The sequence below is a fragment of the Stomoxys calcitrans genome, chromosome 5 (assembly GCF_963082655.1).
Source record: "Stomoxys calcitrans chromosome 5, idStoCalc2.1, whole genome shotgun sequence".
In the NCBI taxonomy this organism is placed as follows: Eukaryota; Metazoa; Arthropoda; class Insecta; order Diptera; family Muscidae; genus Stomoxys; species Stomoxys calcitrans.
Window position 1 is genome coordinate 45,197,443 of NC_081556.1, and position 23,886 is coordinate 45,221,328.

Genomic DNA, 23,886 nt, shown 5'->3' on the forward strand with positions numbered 1-23,886 from the left:
ATTTTGCACAAATACTTCTTATTTGTGTAGGACGGTTGGTATTGTTAATGCGATCGTGGATCTTGAGTTCTTGAGCCATTAGAGGGCGCAATTACTATCCGATTTGGCTGAAATTTCGTACAACAGCTTCTCACATGACTTTCAACGTATGAAATATGGTCTGAATCGGATATAGCCTGATACAGCTCCCATATAAACCGATCTCCTGCCTCGAATGCGTAAAGCTAGCCGCTTGGAATTATGTACAGATACTTCTTATTGATGTAGGTCGTTGGGGATTGCTAATGGGCCATATTGGCTCAGATTTAGGGATTTAATCCGATCCCCAGATTTGAATTCTTGAGCCCCTAGAAGCCTAAATTTTCATCCGATTTGACTAAAATTTGAAACAAAGATTTGAGTTATGACTTCCAACATCCATGTCAAGTATGATCCGAATTGGTCTATAAACAGATATAGCCCCCATATAAACCGATCCCCGGATTTGACTTCTTGAAATCTTCAACAGAATTTAGGGAGATAAAACAAGATTCATAATTTATGGAAATCAGCTGTTTTCCACTCACAAGCTCGGCTTGCTTCAACAGTTTTCGTTCGCTTGATTCATGCAAACTTGCCGTATTTTCCCTTTAAACCCAGCTGACAACGAAGAAAGTCTTTAAAATCAGCTGATTTAAATAGGAAGATAAAATAGTTTGCCCTAATCATCCAAAACAGCTGTTACTTCTTTATTGAATCAGCTGATTTATCTAAACCAACATTTTTTTTATATAAACTGAATTTTTTATAAAAAAGCTGATTTTTTTTTTATAAAAAAGCTGATTTTTTTTTTATAAAAAAGCTGAATTTTTTAAAAAACAACTGATTTTACTTTTAGCCAATCTTCCTTTTTTTGTAAATTTTTTCCACTTACCTTATCACCATAATCGGAGCCATTGAAAATGTGATTGTTATTATGGCCACCCTTCTCCATGCTGATGGGTGTCGATGTGATTTTGTCACCTTTCATGGCAGCCGCCGAGGGCATCATCAATGGCATGGGCTGTGATGAGTCTGCAGGATTGGCTTGGGCCAAGACATTGCGCAAAATGGGGGTGTCACGATTCATAAGCATGCTGGAGATCGATGAAAGCTTTTTTCTTTTCAAAGGATTCATATCGGGTGCTGATTCATAAACGGAACTTAACATGGCAGCGGCAGCAGCAGCAGATGGCGACATGCGCCATTGAGCCGAACGATCGGCGCCAGAGGCTGAATGGGCACTGTGTGGAGGCGTGGGTGCGGTATTGAGTTGCTGCTGGCTAGATTGGGATGCGGGATTTATGGCATTCGCTTGATTCGAGTTGGGGCCGGGAGATTTACTATATAAACTGGGATAGGGAGATTTGTAATTGCTGTAGGGCGGCGATGAGCTGCTGGAGGGCGCTGCTGAAGGAGATATATTCGAAGAGGTAGAGATCACTGAGGAGGAGTGGTGATAGTTTTCAGCATCATGATGTGTCTGTTTCAAACCATTCTGAGGTGTGGAGCTGCTGGTGTGGGATGAAGTGCTGACTGAGGAATAGGGATTAACGGGAGCCGTAGTGCTGGCATAGGGATTGTTAGCACTTCTCTCGGCATGTTGTTCGCTGAGCTTGTGGAATTTCTCTTTCAAATCGGCCATATCGAAAAGGCCCTTTACTTCCAGCTCCTCGGCAATGCGCATTATTTTGGGTATTTGACTTTGGGTGACATTGACCTCACCCGTGTACATATACTCGAGCAGGGCACGCATTTCAAAGGCCTTAACGCCTGGAAAGATAATGCTGCAATGATCCATGGGCATATCTTGCAATATGGACTGGAAGTAGGGAGAATTGGCTGCCAAGACCACACGATGGGCCTTGAACTGTACCTGGTCATCGACAACGATGGTGCAGTCCACATAGCTTTCGACCTTAATGAGCGAATCCAAAATCTCTACCAAATTTGATTTGTGATTGTTCCAGCGCAAGCAATAGGTTTGTCCCTCTGGCGGTGGTGGTGGAGGTGGGGGAGGTGCTTGTGCGGAGCCTCCATTTGAGGAGGATGTGGAGGAGGAGGTGGCAGGATTATTTGTGGGTGGGCCACCCATGTTGTTGTGTGCGGCGGGACTGGAGGATCTCTGGCTTTGGCTTTCGTTTGTTGCAAAGTCCTCGGGAGGAAAATTACCAAAAATTTGATGGGCAAATTGTTTGCGAATTTTGAGAGCCAGCTTAAGAGATTAAATGACGGAATATGTGATGCTGAAAGATAACGAAAAAAAAATTAGTAAGGGGAAAAAAGTTAAAACTTCCAAAAGAAAAGCGGTATTACTTGATGTTTCTTTTATTTTTTAAAGATAAAGTGAAATGAAAAAATATTTGCAAAGCTAAATTGTTTTTTTGACAATTTTAAATTTGTTTTTTTTTTTACAAGTGCAAAGTTTCCTTTTTTCTGTGTTTTGAGGAATTTTCATTTTTTTGGGGGTAGTTTTTTTCAATTACAGCCTATTAAGATGAGCAATTTGCATATGACTGGTTTCAAATTTGTTGGGTTTTTTTGTTCTTCTACATTTTAATATGAATGGACGACGTTTTCTCTTGCCCTGTGCGAGTGTGAGTGTGTATGTATGCCCGTTTTGAAACATCCCCCAAACCTAAGAAGCATTTTCTACTCGAACTGAAATGAAAAACTTTGCAATATACACGAATTTTTTGCCGCTTTGTTTTGTTTTTTATATTCGCCTCGAAATTTTTTGGGCAAAATAAGCACGTTTTTTATGGCAGAATTTTGTGTGAAAGAGAGAAAGAAAAGCCACAATAGAGGGGGGTAGATTTCTTTAGAATTTTATGCTGTTTTATATTTTTTTTTTGGGGTGAGTTTTTTTTTCTTTAAAGAGCAGGTTAAGTTATGCTTGCAGGACAAAATTTGGCTACTTAAATGACTGACTGGGTGGGGGTACAGCGTTGGTGGAGGGCCCATAAGAAGTGCGAGACCAAACAAAAAAGTATGAGAATACGAGTAGGTATTATTAGATATTTGGCAAATCTAGTATAAGTGTGTATACACATATCTACATATGCATAATGGTGCTCACCCCTTAATACACATAATTTTCAAGTGTTTTTTTTTAGTACATAACAAAGCCGGGCCGTAAGTGAAAAACAAGATTTTTGTCTGTTTAAAAAATGCATATGGCCACCCTAGGGCAAGCCATTTCAATTGCATTGCCTTAAGAGCTGCATTTGGCATTGCTCATTTGTTTTTGACTGTATGTGTTTGTATGTGTGCGAGTTCGTGTTGTTCGTGATACTCTGCTGCTCTCAAGTACATGCCATTGAAGTATTGTTGCCATATGTTAACTATAAACTGCAATGACAAAGGGCAAACTGGCAATTGGGCAGCAAATGTGACATGCGAGTGGCATATGAAGATCATGATGATGATGAAGAAACACACTAAGAAAATATCTAAAATTAACACGTGCAAACCCAGCAGGGGCGTTACCCCGGTAGTAAGTGGCAATTTTTTTTAAGTCTTGTTCGTTTTGTTTCAAACGAGACCATCAAAAATATGGCGTCAAGGTTTGGTGATCGGTATGGAAGAAAAAATAAAATAACACATGCTGAACAAATTTTTGAAAGGAAAATAGAAAAAATTGCAGTTTTAAAAGAAAACTCAAGGACAATGGAGTACACTGCCGAAAAAAATAGTTTGTGAATACACCAGAACAATGGAAAACACTGCCAAAAAACAGTTGGTGAATACAGTTTAGCTGATACGAAAGTGTTACCCGGTTCACAATGGCATATTTGTAAAACTAGAAATGACAGTTACATGACAGCTCACGAGACAAATATTTTACTCACGCAAGAAATAACCAACACTCACGAAAAACTTGAGTGTTGGTTTTTTCGTGCGAAAAACATACTATGGTGGAGGGTATAAAAATATGCCAGTAAGGATGGTTTGAAGAAAGTTATTAAACGGGAATGGGCCGAAATATCGGAAGACTACATTTGTCAGCTTGCAATTGGTTTTTTTAGTCGACTCAGAGCAATAGTCAAGGCAAAAGGTGGTTATAACGAAGAAAAATTAATGAATTCTGAAATTTAGGTATTTTTACACAAAAAAAATGTGGCCGTTTGAATAAGTAACACTTTGTGTCAGTTAGTCTATTTGATTCTGTCTGAGTATTGAACGATAGGCGAGTTTTTGAAGAGACTTCTACCAAATCACAACACCATATATGTATCAGAGACGGTGCAAGCAACTAGAGATGGCTAGCATCTAGAGATGACGAGAAATTTTAACGCACGTTTACGAGAAACAAGTTTTATTAACGCACTCTCACGAGACGAAAATGTTACTCACCCACGCTTACACACGAGACACTCACGACTCACGAGGCACTCACGACTCACGAGAAAATAACGATTCACGAAGCACCCACGACTCATGAGGTAGTCGCGAGAAATTTTCCACCGATGCTCACGCACGTTCACGAGGAAAAGTTTTACTCATGCACGAATTTTATATGTCGTCGCACGCTCACGAGACGAAAATTTGTACACGCACGCTTAGGCACGACTCACGAGACACTCACGACTCACGAGACAATCACAACTCACCATACTCTTACGAGAAAATCACGACTCACGTAAAAATCACGAGTAACGGTTAAACAAATATTTTTCCATGAAGCGAATAATAATTTTTTTTTCATTCCTCTCATATCATACGGAATTTGAACCTACGAGTATTGTTGTATGAAATGTATCAGCCCAGCATAGCCAGTTGTGTGACCTTTTCATTTTTATGCATCTGTAAACAGATTCGTACATAAAAATGCCGTATGATTTGAGAAAATTGTAAACAATTTTGTTTTTTATTATTTTTTAAACTTTAGTCGTGATTTTCTCGTGAGTCGTGTGTGGCTCTTGAGCCGTGATTATCTCGTGAGTCGTGAGTTTTTCGTGAGCGTCTCGTGAGTCGTGAATGTCGCGGGAGTTGTGAGTGTCGCGTGAGTGTCTCGTGAGTCGTAAGTGTCTCTTGACTCGTGAGTCACGATTAGTGTCGTGAGTCGTGATTAGTGTCGTGAGTATGAATTTTGACTCAATCGCGTACTCGCACGATCATGTGATTGTATTTGGATCTCACTCACGAATCACGTGACTCACGTGTGAATCACGCGTGACACGACAACTCACGTGCACACCTCTACTAGCAACTGCAGCATACTGCCAATGCTTTCTTGCTACTTTTCTAAAAATTCTCCAGTTTTTTTTTTTAAATAAATAACTGTTTATTTTTTCAAAATATAAAATTTCCTATAAAACAAATTCCCCCATTTTAGTCAAACCAATTTTTTTTTGTTTTGAGTTTTCAGACCACACATTTGTTTTGTTTTTCTTAAAAAAACCACCAGTTTTTCTTAATTGAAAATAAAATAAAAAATAATTTTTTTTTGCATTCATTGCAAAATATCAAATTTCCTTAAAAGCAAATTGGTTTATAGGAGTTTCTATCCCCTATGAAATTGATAGTCCCCGCAAAAAACAACTCCCCTACAATAAATGCAAAATAAAAAACATCCCTTTACACCAGCAGCAGCACATCAACAAGTAAATCACATGATCATAGAACTAACACAAAAGGAAATTTCACTTTTTCTTACAAGAAAATAAACACAAAAATGCATTTAAGGGTGTAGCTGCTACCCCCGGCAGCTCTCTATAGCCATGATAAATGATCTTTGTCTTCTTCATGATTTTTTTTTTAGTATAATAAAGGAAAATTTGCTCTGTCAGTCTAATATTAATGATTTTAGATAGTAAACCTGCCAAAAATGAAAATGCATTTTGCAATTTTTTGTATTTTATGAAAAGGAAATTTTTCTTTGTCTAAGATAACAAAAAGACATTTCTTTTAAGGACATGAAATATATGACGCCACCAAACAATAGATCAACCCCTGTGGTGCACAGGAGGCAACAGGGATCATGATCATGAGATATGGACAGGTTGGGCAATTGGAAAAATTATGTGGGAATTGGCAGGTAACAAAAATGTTGATGCAACAATTGGTTATGCTGGCAACAAAAGACTAAGAAATAAAGAGGGAGAGAGAGAGAGTGTGTTAAGGCAAAGTGTATGACAAAAATTACACAAAGTCAAAGTGATTTAGGCCTTTTGTTTTTCTTTCAAATAGTTTTAAAAGGGATTAAACTCTAAAGGATATTTTAGAACATTAACAAATTAAAGTATTACAAAAGTAATGTTAACACCTTGCTGGGAAACAATTAAAAATTGCTTTTATCATATGAAGCCAATAAAAAAAGAATTTGGCAACCCTTAATCCAGAGAGGAGAACTTTAACACATATACACACTAAGAATTTACACACAAATGGCAACAAAGCTTCATACGCAAAGATCATTATTATTCTCTCTCTCTCTTTCTCACCCACATTGTTGTTTTTGTGTGTAATAAAAAGCTTAAACGCGTGCGAAATGTGTGTGCGTTCGTTGTATGTGAAACAAAACCAAAAGCTTTGGTGTAAATGCATTTTTATCACTAAAGCTTGAAATTTTTTTAATGCAAAACATGATTTGCTATATGGAGGTTAGACACTAAGCATAGGCTAGATAGCCATATAGACCCTAATGCCTTGAAGGGCGTTTTTGAGTATGGAAAAAAACCCAACAACAAAAAAATACACAAAAACTATTGAAAAATACGTGTCAAAAAGTTTTAATGATTTTTTTGTTGTTGCTGCTGCTGCTGCTGCTGCTGTTTACCACAAAAATAAACCGGTTGTGCTACTTTTTGTTGTTTTTGTGTATATTTTTTTTGGAAGTGGCGAAATTATTTTTTTTTCTGTAACTCTAGTGAACTGTTGTAAATTTATGTATTTACAATGTAAATGCAAAGAGAACTTCAAGGTTTGTAATGTATTTTATTGTTGTTGTGTTTTTTGTGCTTGTAGGGCCAATCGAGGCAAACAAATTGTATTGAATATTTATGGTATGAAGTGTTGAAAATCATATGAAGGTTAATCAAATCCGGTAGATTTGGGTACAGGAGGGGGTAAACTTGTAATGAAGTGGTTTTTTTCGAGACTTGATAAGTAATGAAAAATAAGCAAAAAAAAACAGAAGCTAGAATTTAAAGAGATTTTGTTTAAAAATTATTTGATATTCAAGAGGATTTAATAAAACTATTAGAATAAAATTCAAAAAATCACGAAAAAAATTAATAACAACATGAGCCTATGTATATTTAAATTTTTTATGTAATTTTTTCTTTGAAAAACAAAACATTGTTTAAACGAAAAAATATGTCTTTCTAGAAAAAAAAAAACAATTTTAAAAAAATATTTCCTTGACTTTTACTTTTAGAGGTTTTTATAAATTCTTATAAAATCTAGATGTTTTTGGTTTGAAGCAATTTTCCATTAGTAATTTTGTTTTAATTTTAATTTTTGTTTTATTCAATTTTTTTTAGTTTTCTTTTAATTTGTTTATTTTTTTTTTATTTTTTTGTGAATAAAAAATTTGTTTGGAGAATATTTTTTTTGGGTTTTCATGAAAAAATATAGTTTTTTGTTAAAAAATACATTAAATATTTTTTTATATTTATTTAAATTTTTTTTTATTTTAATTTTTTTTTTTATTTTTTTGTGAATGAAAAATCCGTTTGCAGAATACCTTAAGGTTTTTTTTGTTTTTTGTTGGAAAAAATTAGTTTTTTGTTACATAAAAATAATGTATATTTTATTTAAATACTATATAAATATATATTATTAACTATATTCTACATAATTTATATTTTTTTAATATTTTTCATTGATTTTAAAATCGTAAAACATTTTTTGCTTAATTTTTTTTCATTCCAGATTTTTTGTCAAAAAAACAAACAAATTAAACATTCCAGATTTTCTTATCTTCAGATTATTCCAGATATTTTTTCTTTCTTTTATAATAATTTTTTGAAATTTAAAAATGAAGTCTACATAGTTTTGTTTTGAAGCAATTTAGGGTTTGTAATTTTGTTGAATTTTTATTTTATTTTTTTTTTTTATTTTTAATTTTTCTTTTTAAATTCTTTTTGTTAATTTTTTTTTTGATGTTTTGTAAAAACGAAAACGTGTTTACCTTATAAATACGACATTACTCACGCTTGGCAACCCTGTCCCCAAGCTGTTTCTTTCCCAATGCATGTGTTTGTGTAATAGCAGATTTTTTGTCTACATAGTTACACAACTCCCATGGCCTACACATGATTCTGTGCACCCTTTGGAAGTTGTATTGATGGCTTCGATCGCTAGACAATAGCAATGGCCTCGCCACCGCTCTGTGCGCCTAGTTTCGAATCCCGCCCGGACTCTGCCATTTTTTTTATTTTCATTTAATTTTTTTTTTCTTATCTTCAGTTTATCTCCAGAATATTTCAGATTTTTTTTCTTCAATAATGATTTTTTGAAATTTAAAATATATCTCCAAATAAGATTTTAACAATAATTTTTTAATTTTCTTAAAATATTTTTCTGAACTTTAAATCCAACATTGAGGAAAATAAAGGACGAAAATGTGATTCTTGTAGAAAAAGGGCTATTGACAATCTAACTAAATTTCCCATGAACATTACATATAGGAACGGGGGATACTTCTCTCATATCAGTGAGTGCAGTCCGACTAAAGGGGCCCCCATTTTTTATGCCGAGTCCGAACGGCGTGCCGCATAGCGACACCACTTGGTAGAGAAGTTTTAACATTAGTAAAGGGATAACCAGCGCTAAAAATTTTGTTGATGTTCAAGTCGGGATTTGAATCCAGACATTCGGCGTCACAGGCGGACATGCTAACCTCTGCGCCACGGTGGCCTCCAAATCGTTTGGCAATCATTCAAGGCTTAAACCTTGTATTCTGCCATATATTTACATGCTTCAATTTTCCAACCTATTATGCTACATGGTGTTGTGATTAGGTGGACGTCATCTTTTACTTGCATCCATTGTTTGCATACCCAGTCAGATCTAAAGATTGGTTGGCCTATGCATCACAGCCGCACTGTGGGCGACACCATCTCTTATCCAAAAAAAGGCTATTGGCAATCATTTGGGGTTTGAACCGTGTTCAGTCATTGTTTGTATACGGCAGTTGTCAAACCTCTTAAAAATTCTGTTTTCAAGCCTGTAATGCTATATGGTGTCGTGAATGTGGGCGACACCACCTCTTACCCAAAAAAGGCTATTGGCAATCATTTGGGGTTTGAAACGTGTTCAGTCCTTTGTTGTCATACGGCAGTTGTCAAACCTCTTATAATTTATGTTTTCAAACCTATTATGCTATATGGTGCTGTGATAAGGTGGACGTCATGCATCACAGCTGCACTGTGAGGTATCTTTTACCCAAAAAAGGTTAAAGGCAATCATTTGGGGTTTGAACCGTGTTCAGTCATTGGTTGTATGCAGCAGTGGTCAAACCTCTTATAATATCAGTTTTCAAACCTGTTATGCTGTATGGTGTCGTGATTAGGTGGACTTCATCTTGAACTTGCATCCATTGTTCACATACTCAACCAGATCTAAAGATTGGTGGTCAAACCTCTTACAATTTAAGGTGTTGTCATTTAGGGGACAAAATATTGAAAATATTTTTTGTTCTCAATATATTGTCACATCCAAAGAGAGGCACCAACATTTTTTTTTGGCAATAGTTTTGGCGTTCTTCCATATTCTGGCATTGGCTGTGTACGACAGTTGTCTTATTTGTAGTGCATCCAATGGGCAATGGGCAGTGGAAGTAAATGATACCAATTGGGTGTGCCTTTAACTTATATGGCGTTGTGGTTCGGCATTTCAAAAATCCATCTATTGCTCAATACTTAGTTAGATCCAACGAATGGATAGTCATTCATACTGAGAACGACATGAAAACCCGTCCTGACAAGATGACTGTTTGGTTGAAAATTCTATTATTCTGGGTGCCGGATCGTAAAGATATATAGCAGAAAATTGCGGAGCAAGAGAATTTGCTAAACTTAGAACCAAAGTTCGAATCCTGGCGAGACAATCAGAAAAGTTTTTCAGCGGTGGTTTTCCCCTCCTAATGATGGCAACATTTGTGAGGTACTATGCCATGTAAAACTTCTCTCCAAAGAGGTGTCGCACTGCGGCACGCCGTTTGGACTCGGTCAAAAAAAAGAAGGCCCCTTATCATTGAACTTAAACTTAAATCAGCCTGCACTCATTGACATGGGAGAAGTTTGCCCCTGTTCCTTAGTGGATGTTCATGGACAAATTTGCAATTTGCAATGAGGATGTCAAAGAAACCTTAGAACATCTGCAGTGTGCGTGTCTCTCACTACATAAGGTTGCCATATCTCAACAAAACTTGTCTGATTTAGCAGATGTGAATATTCGCAAGTTATTTGACTGTTCAAAGTGATCTGGTCGGAAATACATAGCAAGAAGGCATTCTTCCTTCTCTTTTTTCTAAATGTCTAAGTGAGTCTGTTGGCAGACTACCACAATCAACTAACCTAAGCTTTTCAATAAATTGCTCCTATATATCTGAGAGACAGAGAGAGAGAATGCTTAAATATGGTGTTCTCTCTCATGAGAGCAGGAATTGCTAATTATTGACTGGGCAAATTGAACGTTAGAGGTAAAGTAAATGTGACACAAAACTACGAACAGACTCGAATTTTCTTTAGCAAAGTAATAAAAATATTTTGAACATAATTTGTTTCTTTGTGAAAAAATAATTTTTGTGCATAGGATAAAAAAAAAAAATAACATATGTATAGTCAGGTTTTAAACTTGTTATATGTTTGTTTTATGTATGTTTAAAAAAAAAATGATATGTATGTAGGTATTTTCAAAATATGTCTATTTGAACTGTAAAGTCTTTTCATGATTTTAAAAAAAAAAAAATATTTTTTTTTTAATTTTATTATCTAAAAAATAAAATATTTGTTTTTTTTTAAGTTTTTTTAGTGAAATAAAATATTTTTTTGTATATAGATTTAAAACGAGAGGAAAGAAAATTTGTTGTTATTTTTATATAGATTTTTGTATATATATTTTAGGTTTTTTTATATATTATGTATTTTTTATATATTTTTTAACACTTTATATTTTTTTTACTGCAGTTCTTGTTGGGTTTCATACAGCTTAGACTAATGGTTTTTTTTTTTTTTATTTCTATTTCAAAATCAAATCAATTCAGTCTATTTTTTATGTATTTTTTAATACCTTCTTTATATTTTTTTATATTTTATATATTTAATTTAATAATTTCTCTTTGTTTTTCAAATATTTCTCTTTAAATTAAATTTTAAATTATTCTTTCACCTCAAAGAAGGCAATTCTCTTGTAGGTATTTCATTACAGGTACATTTAAAGTTTTTTTTTTCAACTTACCTTGAAAATTTATTTTATTTCTGCCAATTTCATAACAAAACAATTGTTTTTGTTTTTCTTGTAAACAATTTTGTCTGTTTTCTTTTAAGAAAAAATTTTGTACACACAACTCAGTTAAGCCGAAATCATAAAAAATGTAGAAAAAAATTAGCCAAGATTTTTTGCTATGGTTTATTGAAAAACTGAGTGTGGAATGTTTTGAAATTATTTACAGTTTGTGTTGAATTTTAGTTTTTGTTATGCTTTTTTTAACTCTTCTTTTTTTAAAATATTGCACTTTCCGTTTTTAAGGGGGTTATAGGTAGGTTTCTGTTTTTTTAAACACTTGTGTTTTTTCTTAAATCTTAGTAATCCTCTATGGGTTAAACAGGTAATCCAATTGTAATCGATTTAGGTTTTTTGCAAGGTCCATTCAAATAATAGCGCACTTGAAATTATCACTTTGTTGTTTCAGTGGTTTTGTTCTTTGCCAATAATTTTTTTTATGTGAAAATTTTCTTTTTTTTTCTTTATATATTTGAGTTTTCAAATTTTCTTGTAGTTTTCTCAAGAAGCAAATGTGTGTTATTTTGGTGAATTTATTTTTGTTGTTGTGAAAAACTGCGACACCGTTGCGTTGTTGCAGATTCGAGAGCTCGAAGTGGAATAAACGTAGTCCGCCAATGCATGCATAAAGTCATTCATTGACGCAGCGCCCAGCTCTATCACAAACTCGAGAAACGCAGCAAAAAAAAAAAAAAAACACCAAACCGCCACAGAGGAGTACTCTCCCTTACACATATATGCTCACAAATAGAACTCTCAGTGGTCTAATGGTCTATCCTAAAGAAAATAGGGGAAATATATGCCAAGAACTACACCAACAATAACAACCATAAGGTTATCATCATCATCGCACACAAGAAGTTTGTAAAAAAAAAAACAACAAATACGCACACACCATCCACCTCACCCAGAGCAAGGCATAGCAATTCTTGTAGATTTTCATTTTGGTTAAGAAAATCCACACTGGAAAATAGGGGAAGTTATGCATGTGTGCGTTTTACAAACTGCACAGCGAACGCATGCCCATTACAACAAAAACAATGGCAAACACATACGCACTTACCCATAAGCAAAATACAGCAAACGAAGAGCTAACTCTCTGCTCAGAGGTATAACTCCCTCTCTCACGTTAGCTTGATACAAACTGTGATACTTTAGTATTATAACACTTTGTGTGTTTGAGCCAAACGAAGGAGAATATGCAATGCTTTGCTCTCAGGGGTAGAGAGTTAGTTTAGTTATGCTTTGTCTATGCTCTTTCTATAATGCAGGGGCCAATGATCGAGCATTTTTCGTTGATTTTGCCGTCAATGCAGTTTTAACTTCGTATCACATATTTTTTTGCTGTGTTGTGTGGTCTTGTTTTTTCTAAACATTGATAATAGATAGTAGAGACTGAGTGTGAGAGGGAGAGAGCGAGCAAGCGAGAGTAAAGAAAGAAGATAGTAAAAGAAATGTGCACTTTGGCCATAGGACTTGGGCACATATTGCGTATGACTGCTATTGCTGTTTGTAATTTTGCTGTTGTTGTTGTTGCTGCTGCTGTAGTTGTTGTTGCCGTATTGCGTCTAAGGGGGGCACCCACATTTGCGTAGAGTGCGTTCACATTGCTTTTTTTGTTTTGTGCATTTGTCGATTTGGTTTTTTATATACAGGCGCTGTTAACATTAGGAAAACAACAACACTGCATAATTTTTTTAATGCATAGAGCAGGGTGTATGGATGTGTGTATGTGTGCGAGTGTTTGCAGGGCTGTGTTGTGTGTGAGCCTATTATCACCATGTATATGTTGTTGCTGTTTTTTGGTTATATGTATTTTTTTTTATATTTTATTGTACAGTCATTTTTCTATCATTTTTTCAGCATAAAGCCGGTTTATGCAGGTTTTTTTATTGTAACGCTAAAAAAGGGTTTCCGTCGTCGTGTGGCTGGCTGGTAATGTTGTTTTTCTTCTTCTTCTTCGTCGTCATCGTCGTCTATTCGCTTACTTGGTAGATGATTCGTATCTTTGATTTTCATTGCGTTTTTTTGCTGTTGTTGCTATTGTTGGTGTGAGTGTGTGGCTCTGGCCGTCATCTGAAAACGAGTATTTTCATGGATTTTTTCAAAATATTTTTGACTTTCGTATTCTTTCTGTGCACTTATTTTTGTTTTTTTTTCTCCTCTTCTCTCTTTATTATTTTATTAATTTGGATGCGAAACTCATTTATTATTACATGGCAGACAATTATTTTTTTTATTGTTATTATTGTTGTTTCATTAGGCGAATTATAATTTATTCATGGACGTTAGTTTTCCTCTCGGTCGATCTATTACCCTCTTTGTATATCTCTAACTGATATTTTGTAGTTGTTGTTGTTTTTTTTTTGATTTGGAATAGTTTTTAATGAATTTGAAGGGGGAAAATGTGCCTTTAACGATTTTAACAAAATTATTATTTTGATTAATATTTGTTATTAGTTAGTCGCCACATGTTGATTTATTATTGTAAGGGAACATTTTGGCAGTATCCGGATTTTTATGTAAAATAATAGTGTTTATCTTTTACCATCAAATCCTATTATTAGAAAAACATACTGGCGACATCGCAGTTCCTAAGTCATTATATGCTACAAATTTAATTTTATTGCTAGATACCAAATTGTCATATGGTAGTTGCCAAAATTTCTATTTTGCATAAAAATCCGGACTCTAGTTTTTGTATATTGAGGCGGCAGCCCTTGACGATGAAGGATTCCCTCGGCTCAATCCGATACGTAGAACCGGCTGCCATGGCATTGTACGGGCTTTAGTAATAACGCCTGGTCAAACTTTGGATACCCATCACCAGGGATACATTCAGTGGTACTGACATGTCTACATATCTTTTCAAAAATAGCATTTAAGTAAACTGACAGTAACCTAGTTAAGATAAGATTTTACCCCAAAAATGTTAGCTTATTATAATGCTGGGATGCTTACAATTTTAGCAAAAATAGATATTTGGTAGAAAAAATTTTTCGCTCAAAAAATTCGATTTGTAGAACATGTTTTTTCAGTGGGGTATGTAGACTTTTCTGTGCCACTGTATATAAATTAACCAAATTTTCTTAAAATCCGGTGCAAAATGCAAAAATTTTAATCAAAAAGACTATTCGGACAATGGAACTTTTAACTGGAACTATTCACTCATCTCTTTAAGAGATTTGCGACAGTCGAGTGTGATTTTTAATTTCAAAAATAAGAAGAAAATGACTCAACTTCCTTTACCAGCACGGTTTGGCTGAAATTTTGCACGTAGTGTTCTGTTTTGATTGCCAACAGCTGTGCCAAGTGCGGTCCCATATAAACCGATCTCTCGATTTGATTTCTTGAGGCCTTACAAGTCTCAACTTTTGTCCGATTTGGCTGAAATTTGGCATGTAGTGTTCTGATATCGGTTTATAACCTGATATGTCTCCCATATAAACCGATCTCCCGATTTGACATTCTTCAGGCTTTAAAGTCGCAATTTTGGTCCGATTTGGCTGAATTTTTGCACAAAGTGTTGTAATATGACTTCCAATAACTTTGCAAGTACAGTCTAAATCGGTCTATAACCTGATATAGCTCCCATATAAACCGATCTCCTGATTTGACTTCTTGAGCCCCTGGAAGCCGCAATTTTTGTCTGATTTGGCTAAAATGTTGTACATAGTGTTCTGTTATGACTCGCAACATCTGTGCCAAGTACGGTCCAAATTGGTGAAGAACTTGATATGGCTCCCATGTAAACCGGTCTCTCGATCATCCTTGTTCGGACCCTAGTGCTTTAATTTTGCTGGTTTGACAAAAGTTTGGTATGCAGAATAAAATTACATCCTTCAACTTAATTTATTTTGTATAAAGTTTTACCTGAAACCATGGTGGAGTGTTCCCAAGATTCGGCACGGCCGAACTTAGCACACTTTTACTTGTTAATCTTTGAATGAAGTTAGCCCCTAGGTGTCAATATTCAAAATGTCAACAGAAATACATCGAGAAAAGGCCTTTGGGCAGTATGCTGAAAGGGCTTAGGGTGACCATATCATTTGAAAATTTGTTTTCTATCTAACATTACTCCCATGAGAATTGAAGGATTCGAAGTAAATTAAAATTTTCGCATATTTGCTAAGGCTTATCTATTTCCAATTCATTATTTTCTCGATTAAATTCAAATGATGGATAGCTCTGAATAATTTTGATATTGCCAAGAATAACAGTTGTATGATCAAAAGGCTTGGATACCCAGACGTTGGGCGCCAAATACATTTTCCACTTTAGCATTTCTCATCTCTGACATATGGTTCGGTGTTTGGGTTTGCCAAACTCTTTACATTTCTCCATATGTACGAGTTCATATATCAGAAATATGGTAAAAGAGATTTCTACCACTTTTCCATAGCACATGTAATTTTGTTTTTGTTTTTCTTGTGTTTTTGGTTTGCGTACAATTTTCTTCCCGCTTGCAGTGAAAAGTACATACGAGTGGGTATTTTTGACCTTAATTTGTACGCATGATTAATTGTTGGACGTTTGTGCCAAATGGATGGTATATCGTAGTGGTTGAGGCTCTGTGATGTGAGTGCGGCATGGACAATAGATGGGCCGCGTTGTTACTCGCTGCATGGGACCAGCCACCAAATGGATGGTAAAAAAGGCGAAAAAATGCAATTGAACTTTTTGGGTGTTGTTGGTGCGTTAGTTAAATTATGAAAAAAAAAAAAAATAACCAGCAGCACTAAATAAACCACAACAGCAAGTACAACAACTGACGAATGGTTGGTTATTGTTATAGGAAATTGTTCAGTCATTGTTGGTGTTGTTTTGGGATTTTGTTAAATTGGTCGAAAAAAAAGGTTTCTGCAGTTAACATCAGTGGCCAAGAGTGATAGCGGTGGTAGTACAAACGGGTTGTTTGTTGTCCAATATTTGGGTGAATGTATCTGCTGCGTTTTTTTTTTTGTTTTTTTTTTTTTTTGGGAAAAGTGGGCGTTCGCTTATATTTCACACTAATAATTAAAAACCACAATACCTTAACCACGGATTGAACTGGTCAGGCGGCATTAACTTGGCCCGGCTGGGGCGTTTGGTAGGTCTGTCTACATTGAATATGGCTTCCGTGGCTTTGCTTTTGCCAGCAAGTGGTGGTAGTGCTGCTGGAATACATGCACGTACGTTTATATTCAACCATTGAACCACTACTGGTAATTGTCTGCAATTCGAACTTGTAATGGAAAATTGTAATTAAAAATCGTTCATGCTTCAATTACAAGTACAGCAAAAATAATGGGCATAGGTTTTCTATATCCTGGGGGAGAAGTTTATTAAGGCTGTGTATTTTTTTTTTGGTAAGGGGTTAAAAAAAGGCTTAGGGAAAATAAAGAGAATGGCAACAAATAAGTAGAGAATGTTAGTAAACAAATAAAAAGGCGTTAAGTTCGGCCGGGACGAAGTTTGGATACCCACCACATAGGGTATATATGTAAGCCACCTTTCGTCAAAATCCGGTGAAAAATGCATACCTTGTGCCCCATAGCAGCCATATCGAAATATGTTCCGATTTGGACCAACTACTAATAGGTACAAGTCATTGTTCAATTGTGTATAACAAAATATTGAAAAGCCTAACCTAACTTACTGTCCCAAATTTCGGCGAAATCGGAAAATAAATGTGCCTTTTATAGACCCACGACTTTAAATCGGCGGATCGGTCTATATGACACCTATATTCAAATCTGGACCGATCTGTGCCATATTGCCGAAGTATGTCAAAGGGCTTAACTTAACTCACTGTCCCAAATTTCGGCGACATTGGACAATAAATGCGCCTTTTATGGGCCAAAGACTTTAAATCGGCGGATCGGTCTATATGACACCTATCTCCAAATCTGGACCGATCTGTGCCAAATTAAATAAGAATGTAGAAGGGCCTAACACAACTCACTGTCCCAAATTTCGGCGAAATCGGACAATAAATGTGCCTTTTATGGACCCAAGACTTCAAATCGGCGGATCGGTCTATATGACACCTATATTCAAATCTGGACCGATCTGTGCCATATTACCGAAGTATGTCGAAGGGCTTAACTTAACTCACTGTCCCAAATTTCGGCGACATTGGACAATAAGAGCGCCTTTTATGGGCCCAAAACCTCAAATCGAAAGATCGGTCTGTATGGTCTATATCCAAATCTGGACCGATCTGGGCCAAATTGAAAAAAAGTGTTGAAGGGTCTAACACAACTCACTTTTCCAAATTTTGGCAAAATCGGACAATAAATGCGTAATTGATGGGGGCAAGACTTTAAATCGAGAGATCGGTCTATATGGCAGCTATATCTAAATCTGGACCGATCTGAGCCAAATTGAAGAAGGATATCAAAGGGCCTAACTCAACTCACTGTAAATGCGTCTTTTATGGACCCAAGAATTTAAATCGGCGGATCGGTCTATATATCACCTATATCCAAATCTGGACCGATCTGTGCCATATTGCCGAAGTATGTCAAAGGGCTTAACTTTGTTTTCACCACAATCATTGTCTTTTTCACCTTACATTTTGCCTTTGCATAGCTAGCAAATTTCTTTGGATTTTCTACCTGCTCGAGATTAGTTTTTTATGGATATTGCATAGAAAACCCACCAATTTAATTTATGCAAATTTTATGCATTCTCCTTTCCTTTCCTTTCATTTTCACCGAGCTAAGTGAGTGAGTTTGACTGACCCTAAAGGGTGACTATTGGCGCCCAACGGCTGGAGCGTAAGGGTTGACATTATTTTTCACAAATTTCTAATTTATGCAAAGCACACAAGAAATATGTCAAGAATTTGCATTATTATGCAAATTTTGTTGTTTTTTATAGGCTCAGGCCAAAATCTTTAAGACATCAAATGAAAAATCAATAAATTTCGCCGCACAAACATATCGTTGGAAAATTTGTATAAAAATTACACCAAGATTAAGTAGAAGGCTAGCTGGCAGGCAGGCAGGCAGCTGTAAGCTAAGGGAAGGGTAGAAGTTTCATAGATGTTAGACAGTCGTCGGACAGCCAAGCAGACGATATTGGATGACAATGAGTGGAAAATTAATTTGCATAATTTAGCAAAAAGGCTTAGAAGTTAAGCTGGGATAAATGGCAAGAATCTTTAAGATACGTGACCTTTAATTTCAAAATAACATAAACCTTGAGGAAAGGAGGAAATTATGCAAATTCAGAAAAATTGATCGATTTGTTAAAAAATGGCACAAAAATATATGTAACGGTTTTTTGCGGAAAGGGTGTCAAATGTGATATTTAAAGTGAAAGGTACAGGATTTAGGCATACTATATTGAAATAGCTCAACTGTTGAGATAAAGATATTTGTGGTGTAGTTTTTATACCCTCCACCATAGGATGGGGGGCATACTAATTTCGTCATTCCGTTTATAACATCTCGAAATATGAGCCTCTGGAGGGCGCAATTATTACTCGATTTGACTGAAATTTTGGAGGTGGTGTTTTTCTATGACTGAAGTTTTTATACCCACCACCATAAGATGGATGCATACTAATCTAGTCATTCCGTTTGTAACACCTCGATATATTGATCTAGGACTCTATAAAGTATATATATTCTTGATCGTCCTGAAATTTCTTGGGGTCTCAATGTTAACGAAGAGATTACTGAAATCGGCTTGTTCTCGAGGAAGACGAAGGTGGACGACGCACTAGGTTTCAACAATATAACGACTTCAATATCTGAAAAGGTAAAATACTCAGGAGTGATCTTGGACAGGAAACTGAATTAGAATTGACGTATTCAGGGGCGTGCCGATAAGGTTCACAGATGTTGGGCACTATGTAGACTGGCGGTAGGTTCGAAATGGGGCCCAAATCCTAGGATAGTTCACTGGGTCTACAGGAGCATGATTAGACTATTGCTCACTTACGCCTCAGTAGAAATCCTATGAGGAGTTCCAGAGCGTGAAAAGACAAGGCTATTACTGAAAGAAAGAAAGAAGGAGGTCGGTACAGCATTCGGAATCATAACGGGACACATAGGACTAGGGCATTTGGGGCAGATACTGAGACGTTGGAGCATTACAATTTTTAAAATTTTTTGTCTTCCAAGATCCATAACTTTCAACTGAATAATACGATGCGGACACTTTTTGCGGCAAAGTCGGTGTAAATTTTTTCACAAATCCACATCATCATAAACACTAATATCGAACCACAACTGAATTCGTACACCACAAATGAAGACTTAGCAGCTCAATCAATACCGATGTGACCAAGCTTAGGTCCCTGCCAAAAGGAGCCCGGACACCTAGGGGGTTGAAATTTTGCACACCATCTCTTTTACATCGCTATAACCATTCCGAATTTCAAAGATATATATCTACCTGTTTTCACACGACATATTTTTTATTAGTTTTTTTCGTTTTGTTCCCACTGTGCATCCCTTTAAGTCTCATAGCCGCATTGGCTGCCTCCCCCTTAATCTGGAGATTCTTTTTTGTCATAGTCAGGTAAAGTTCGAAGGTGGGATATAAGGGACCATATCTTAAAGGGGGCTTTTTAAGATATGGTCCCTTATATCCCACCTTCGAACTTTACCTGACTATAGACCGATTTAAAGTCTTAGGCCCATTAAAGTCACATGTATTATCCTATTACTCTAAAATTTGACCCAGTGAGTTGTACTAGGCCCCAAGACATTCGTGCTGAACGTGTTTCCGATTGGAACATATTTGGATGTACCTACCATAACAGGCGCATATATTAAAAAATCCGCAATTACTTTTTGGGCAACCCAATACATATATCCAAGGTGTTTGGTAGCCAAAGTTCGGCCCAACCCAACTTAATGGCTTTTTACTTGTTTTTTTACATATATGATTTTTTCATCACTGTTCTCATTTGTTTAAATTTATTTTTGTGTTTTTGTGTTAATTTGTTTAAATTTGTAATATTTTATAACTTTTTTTCTATATTTTTATGGTTGCTTTTTATTTCTGTTTGTTTCAATTATACAATAGTATCCCTCTCTCTCTCTCTTTCCCTCATTAATACTATCCTTTTCTTGCCTTTTTTAATGCCTTCCCTAGCTTAAAATTTCGTCCAATCACAAGTATTGATCACCTTCGCTATTCCCAGTTTTCATTGATTTGCTTCGTTTTATAACAGTTTCGCATGCATCGTACATACTCCACGTCCTAGCTATGGCTATTTGCCGAAGTATGAATCACACAGATTTAATCTCTCTTCTCAGTTTTCTCTCTAAAATCAGTGATATGCCATTAATGCCATGAACCCTCATCAATTCACGATGCAATAGTCAAACGCAAGCGAATAAAGAGAATGCACATGCACATGCAGATGCACATGCACACTCACATATGCGTGGCCTTTGAAATGTTTATGCTACACGCATGTGTGTTTAGTAAATCTTGTCATAGGTCTTTCTTTTAACACATATCTCTTTCTCTTTTACTCATACATATAGCATTGATAGGAAATTTATTAAACCTTTTAGTTTAATCGCAATTTGGTTTTTGAAGTTTATGGTTTTTTTTTCTTGGACAAAAGAAAAACTAAAGACCGACAAGAAAATTAAAAAAAAATTCTTTGACCTTTTCTCTTGATTTTCTTTAATCAGTTTCTTCACTTCATTAACATAATTCCTTTTTTAGGTTCTGATTTGAATTAAAGCAATGCCATGCATCATTGGACAGGTAGAATTTTTTTGGTATTAAATGGACTCTAGTTTAGCAGGTTTTTTTGTGTCGGCAAAATTCTTTAAATGGTTATAACTATAAACTTTGAAAGGCGGTATATGTATGCTGTATTTTAGTCCTATCCAGTGAAAGCTAGATGTTCTGGATAAAATATCAGTGCAAAGTGTAGCTGAAAAGTTATCGATAACATGCAATAATAGATAATAAGAGACGATTAATCGAGATTTGCATACAGTAATAAAACAAGTAAAGTTTGGCCGGGATCCAATCTTGAGAACCCATCACCGAATCTTGGGAACCCACCCATTCTGCTAAAATATGGGAGCTATATCAAGTTATGGATCGAATTAGACCGTACTTAGCGCAGTTGTTGAGATTCACAACAGGACACTATATGCAAAATTTTCGCCAAATCGGATAAAAATCGTGGCTTGTAAGGGCTCAAGAGGTCAAATCGGTAGATCGGTTTATATGGGAGCTATATCATGTTCTTGACCGATTTGAACCGTACTTTGCACAGCTGTTGGAAGTCATAACAGAACACCATGTACAAAATGTTAGCCAAATCGGATAAGAATTGCGCCCTCTAGAGGCTTAAGAAGTCAAGACCCCAGATCGGTTTATATGACAGCTATATCAGGTTACCAAACGATTTGAACCACAATTACAACAGTTGTTGAAAATCATGACAAAATACTTTATGCAAATTTCTGCCAAATCGGATAAGAATTGCACCCTCTAGAGGTTCAAGAAGTCAAGACCCCAGATCAGTTTATATGACAGCTATATCAAGTTATAGACTGATTTAAACCATACTTAGCACAGGGTTTGGAAGCCATACCAAAAAATGTGGTGCAGAATTTCAGCCAAATCGGTTAGAAATTGCGCCCTCTAGAGGCTCAAGAAGTCAAGATCGCAGATCGGTATATATGACAGCTATATCAGGTTATAGATTGATTTGAATCATACTCAGCACAGTTGAATTGCGCCCTCTAGTGGTTCAAGAAGTCAAGATTCAAGGTCGGTTTATATGGCAGCTATATCAGAATATACACTGATTTCAATCATACTTAGCACAGTTTTTGGAAGTCATACCAAAACAAATCATGCAAAATTTCTGCCAAATCGGATAAGAATTGCACCCTCTAGAGGCTCAAGAATTCAAGACCCCAGATCGGTTAATATGACAGCTATATCAGGTTACCAAACGTTTGAACCACAATTACAACAGTTGTTGAAAATCATGACAAAATACTTTATGAAAATTTATAGTCAAATCGGGTAAGAATTGCGCCCTCTAGAGGGTTAAGAAGTCAAGACACCAAATTGGTTTATATAACAGCTATATCAAGTTATGCACCGATTTCAACCACACTTACCACAGATGTTGGAAATCATTACAAAACACCTCATGCAAAATGTAGCCAAATCGGGTAAGAATTGAGGCATCTAGTGGCTCAAGAAGTCAAGATCCAAGATCGGTTTATATGGCAGCTATATCAAAACATGGACCGATATGGCCCATTTACAATACTAACTAGGCTCACTAATAAGAAGAATTTTTGCAAAATTTGAAGCGGCTGGCTTTACTCCTTCGAAAGTTAGCGTGCTTTCGACAGACAGACGGACGGACAGACAGACGGACCTACGGACGGACAGACGGACTTACGGACGGACAGACAGACAGGCGGACGGACGTGGCTAAATCGACTTAAAATGTCATGAGGATCAAAAATATATATACTGTGTGGAATCTTAGACGAATATTTCGAGTAGTCGCAAACAGAATGACGAAATTAGTATACCCCCATCCTATGGTGGAGGGTATAATAAAATAATACACTGGAATATTTTGTCGCTTGGTAGTTTGCTGCACATTATGGAGCCTACTACCGAATTGAAAAGATTCTATGTCGGTATAGCCCATATTGTACTTCGTTCTGTCAATCAGGCAGATTGTTTAAGCTACGCTACGTCTTTAAAAATAATTACATTTAGCAGAAAATTGAAACATACAAGCCTCAAAATAAAGCAGCAAAATGCAAATTTGCCCATGAACACCATGAACATTCTGTTAAGGAACAGGGGCAAACTTCTCATATATCAATAAATTCTCTATTCAAGTTTAAGCTCAATGATAAGGGGCTTCCATTTTATAGCCGAGTCCGAACGGCATGCCGCTGTGCGACACCTCTTATGGGAGAAGTTCGTTCGGGGCTGCCGTTAGGAGGGGATAATCACCGGTGAAAATTTATTCTGATGTTCTCGCTAGAATTCGAACTCAGGCGTTCAGCGTAATAGGCGGACATGCTAACATCTGCGCTAGGGTGGCGTTCATCCCGATTGAGACCGATCTCCCGATTTGAGTTCATAAGCCGAACACATTTTTTAAACATATTACTGTGATGAATTGTCATTATGCTCCCATTGTTGCAAATTTTTTGTTTGAATTCTCTCAGGGAGCACAAATTTCACCTGTTAGAATGCCAATAGTATCGAAAAAATTTGGCTCTAAACTATTTATGCAGATTAATGTACAATTTGTAACTGCCCCCGTTGCTTAAGAAACTTAATAAAAATAAATTCCTTAGGGTAGTTTGTGAGGATTTGCGCAAAGGACATTTGACAGGATTATCATTTAAAGGGTTGTTACTTGAAATTTCATTTAATTTATGCCAATATTCCGATATA

The 23,886-nt window shown here is 36.0% G+C and overlaps 1 protein-coding gene across 5 annotated transcripts in view; it reads right to left on the minus strand.

Annotated features, from left to right (window-relative positions):
• LOC106084068 (uncharacterized) overlaps positions 1–23,886 on the minus strand; it is a 77,299-nt gene that overhangs the window by 3,267 nt on the left and 50,146 nt on the right. For 2 of the 5 annotated variants that reach the window (XM_013247516.2, XM_013247513.2), the window contains exon 2: positions 914–2,264. In XM_013247516.2, coding sequence (XP_013102970.2) covers positions 914–2,113 — 1,200 coding nt within the window. In that variant the 5' untranslated portion in view covers positions 2,114–2,264. Of the gene's footprint in view, positions 1–913; positions 2,268–2,334; positions 2,345–23,886 lie in introns of those variants that run through there. The other 3 variants (XM_013247515.2, XR_009398561.1, XM_059370283.1) reach the window with 3 other exon arrangements.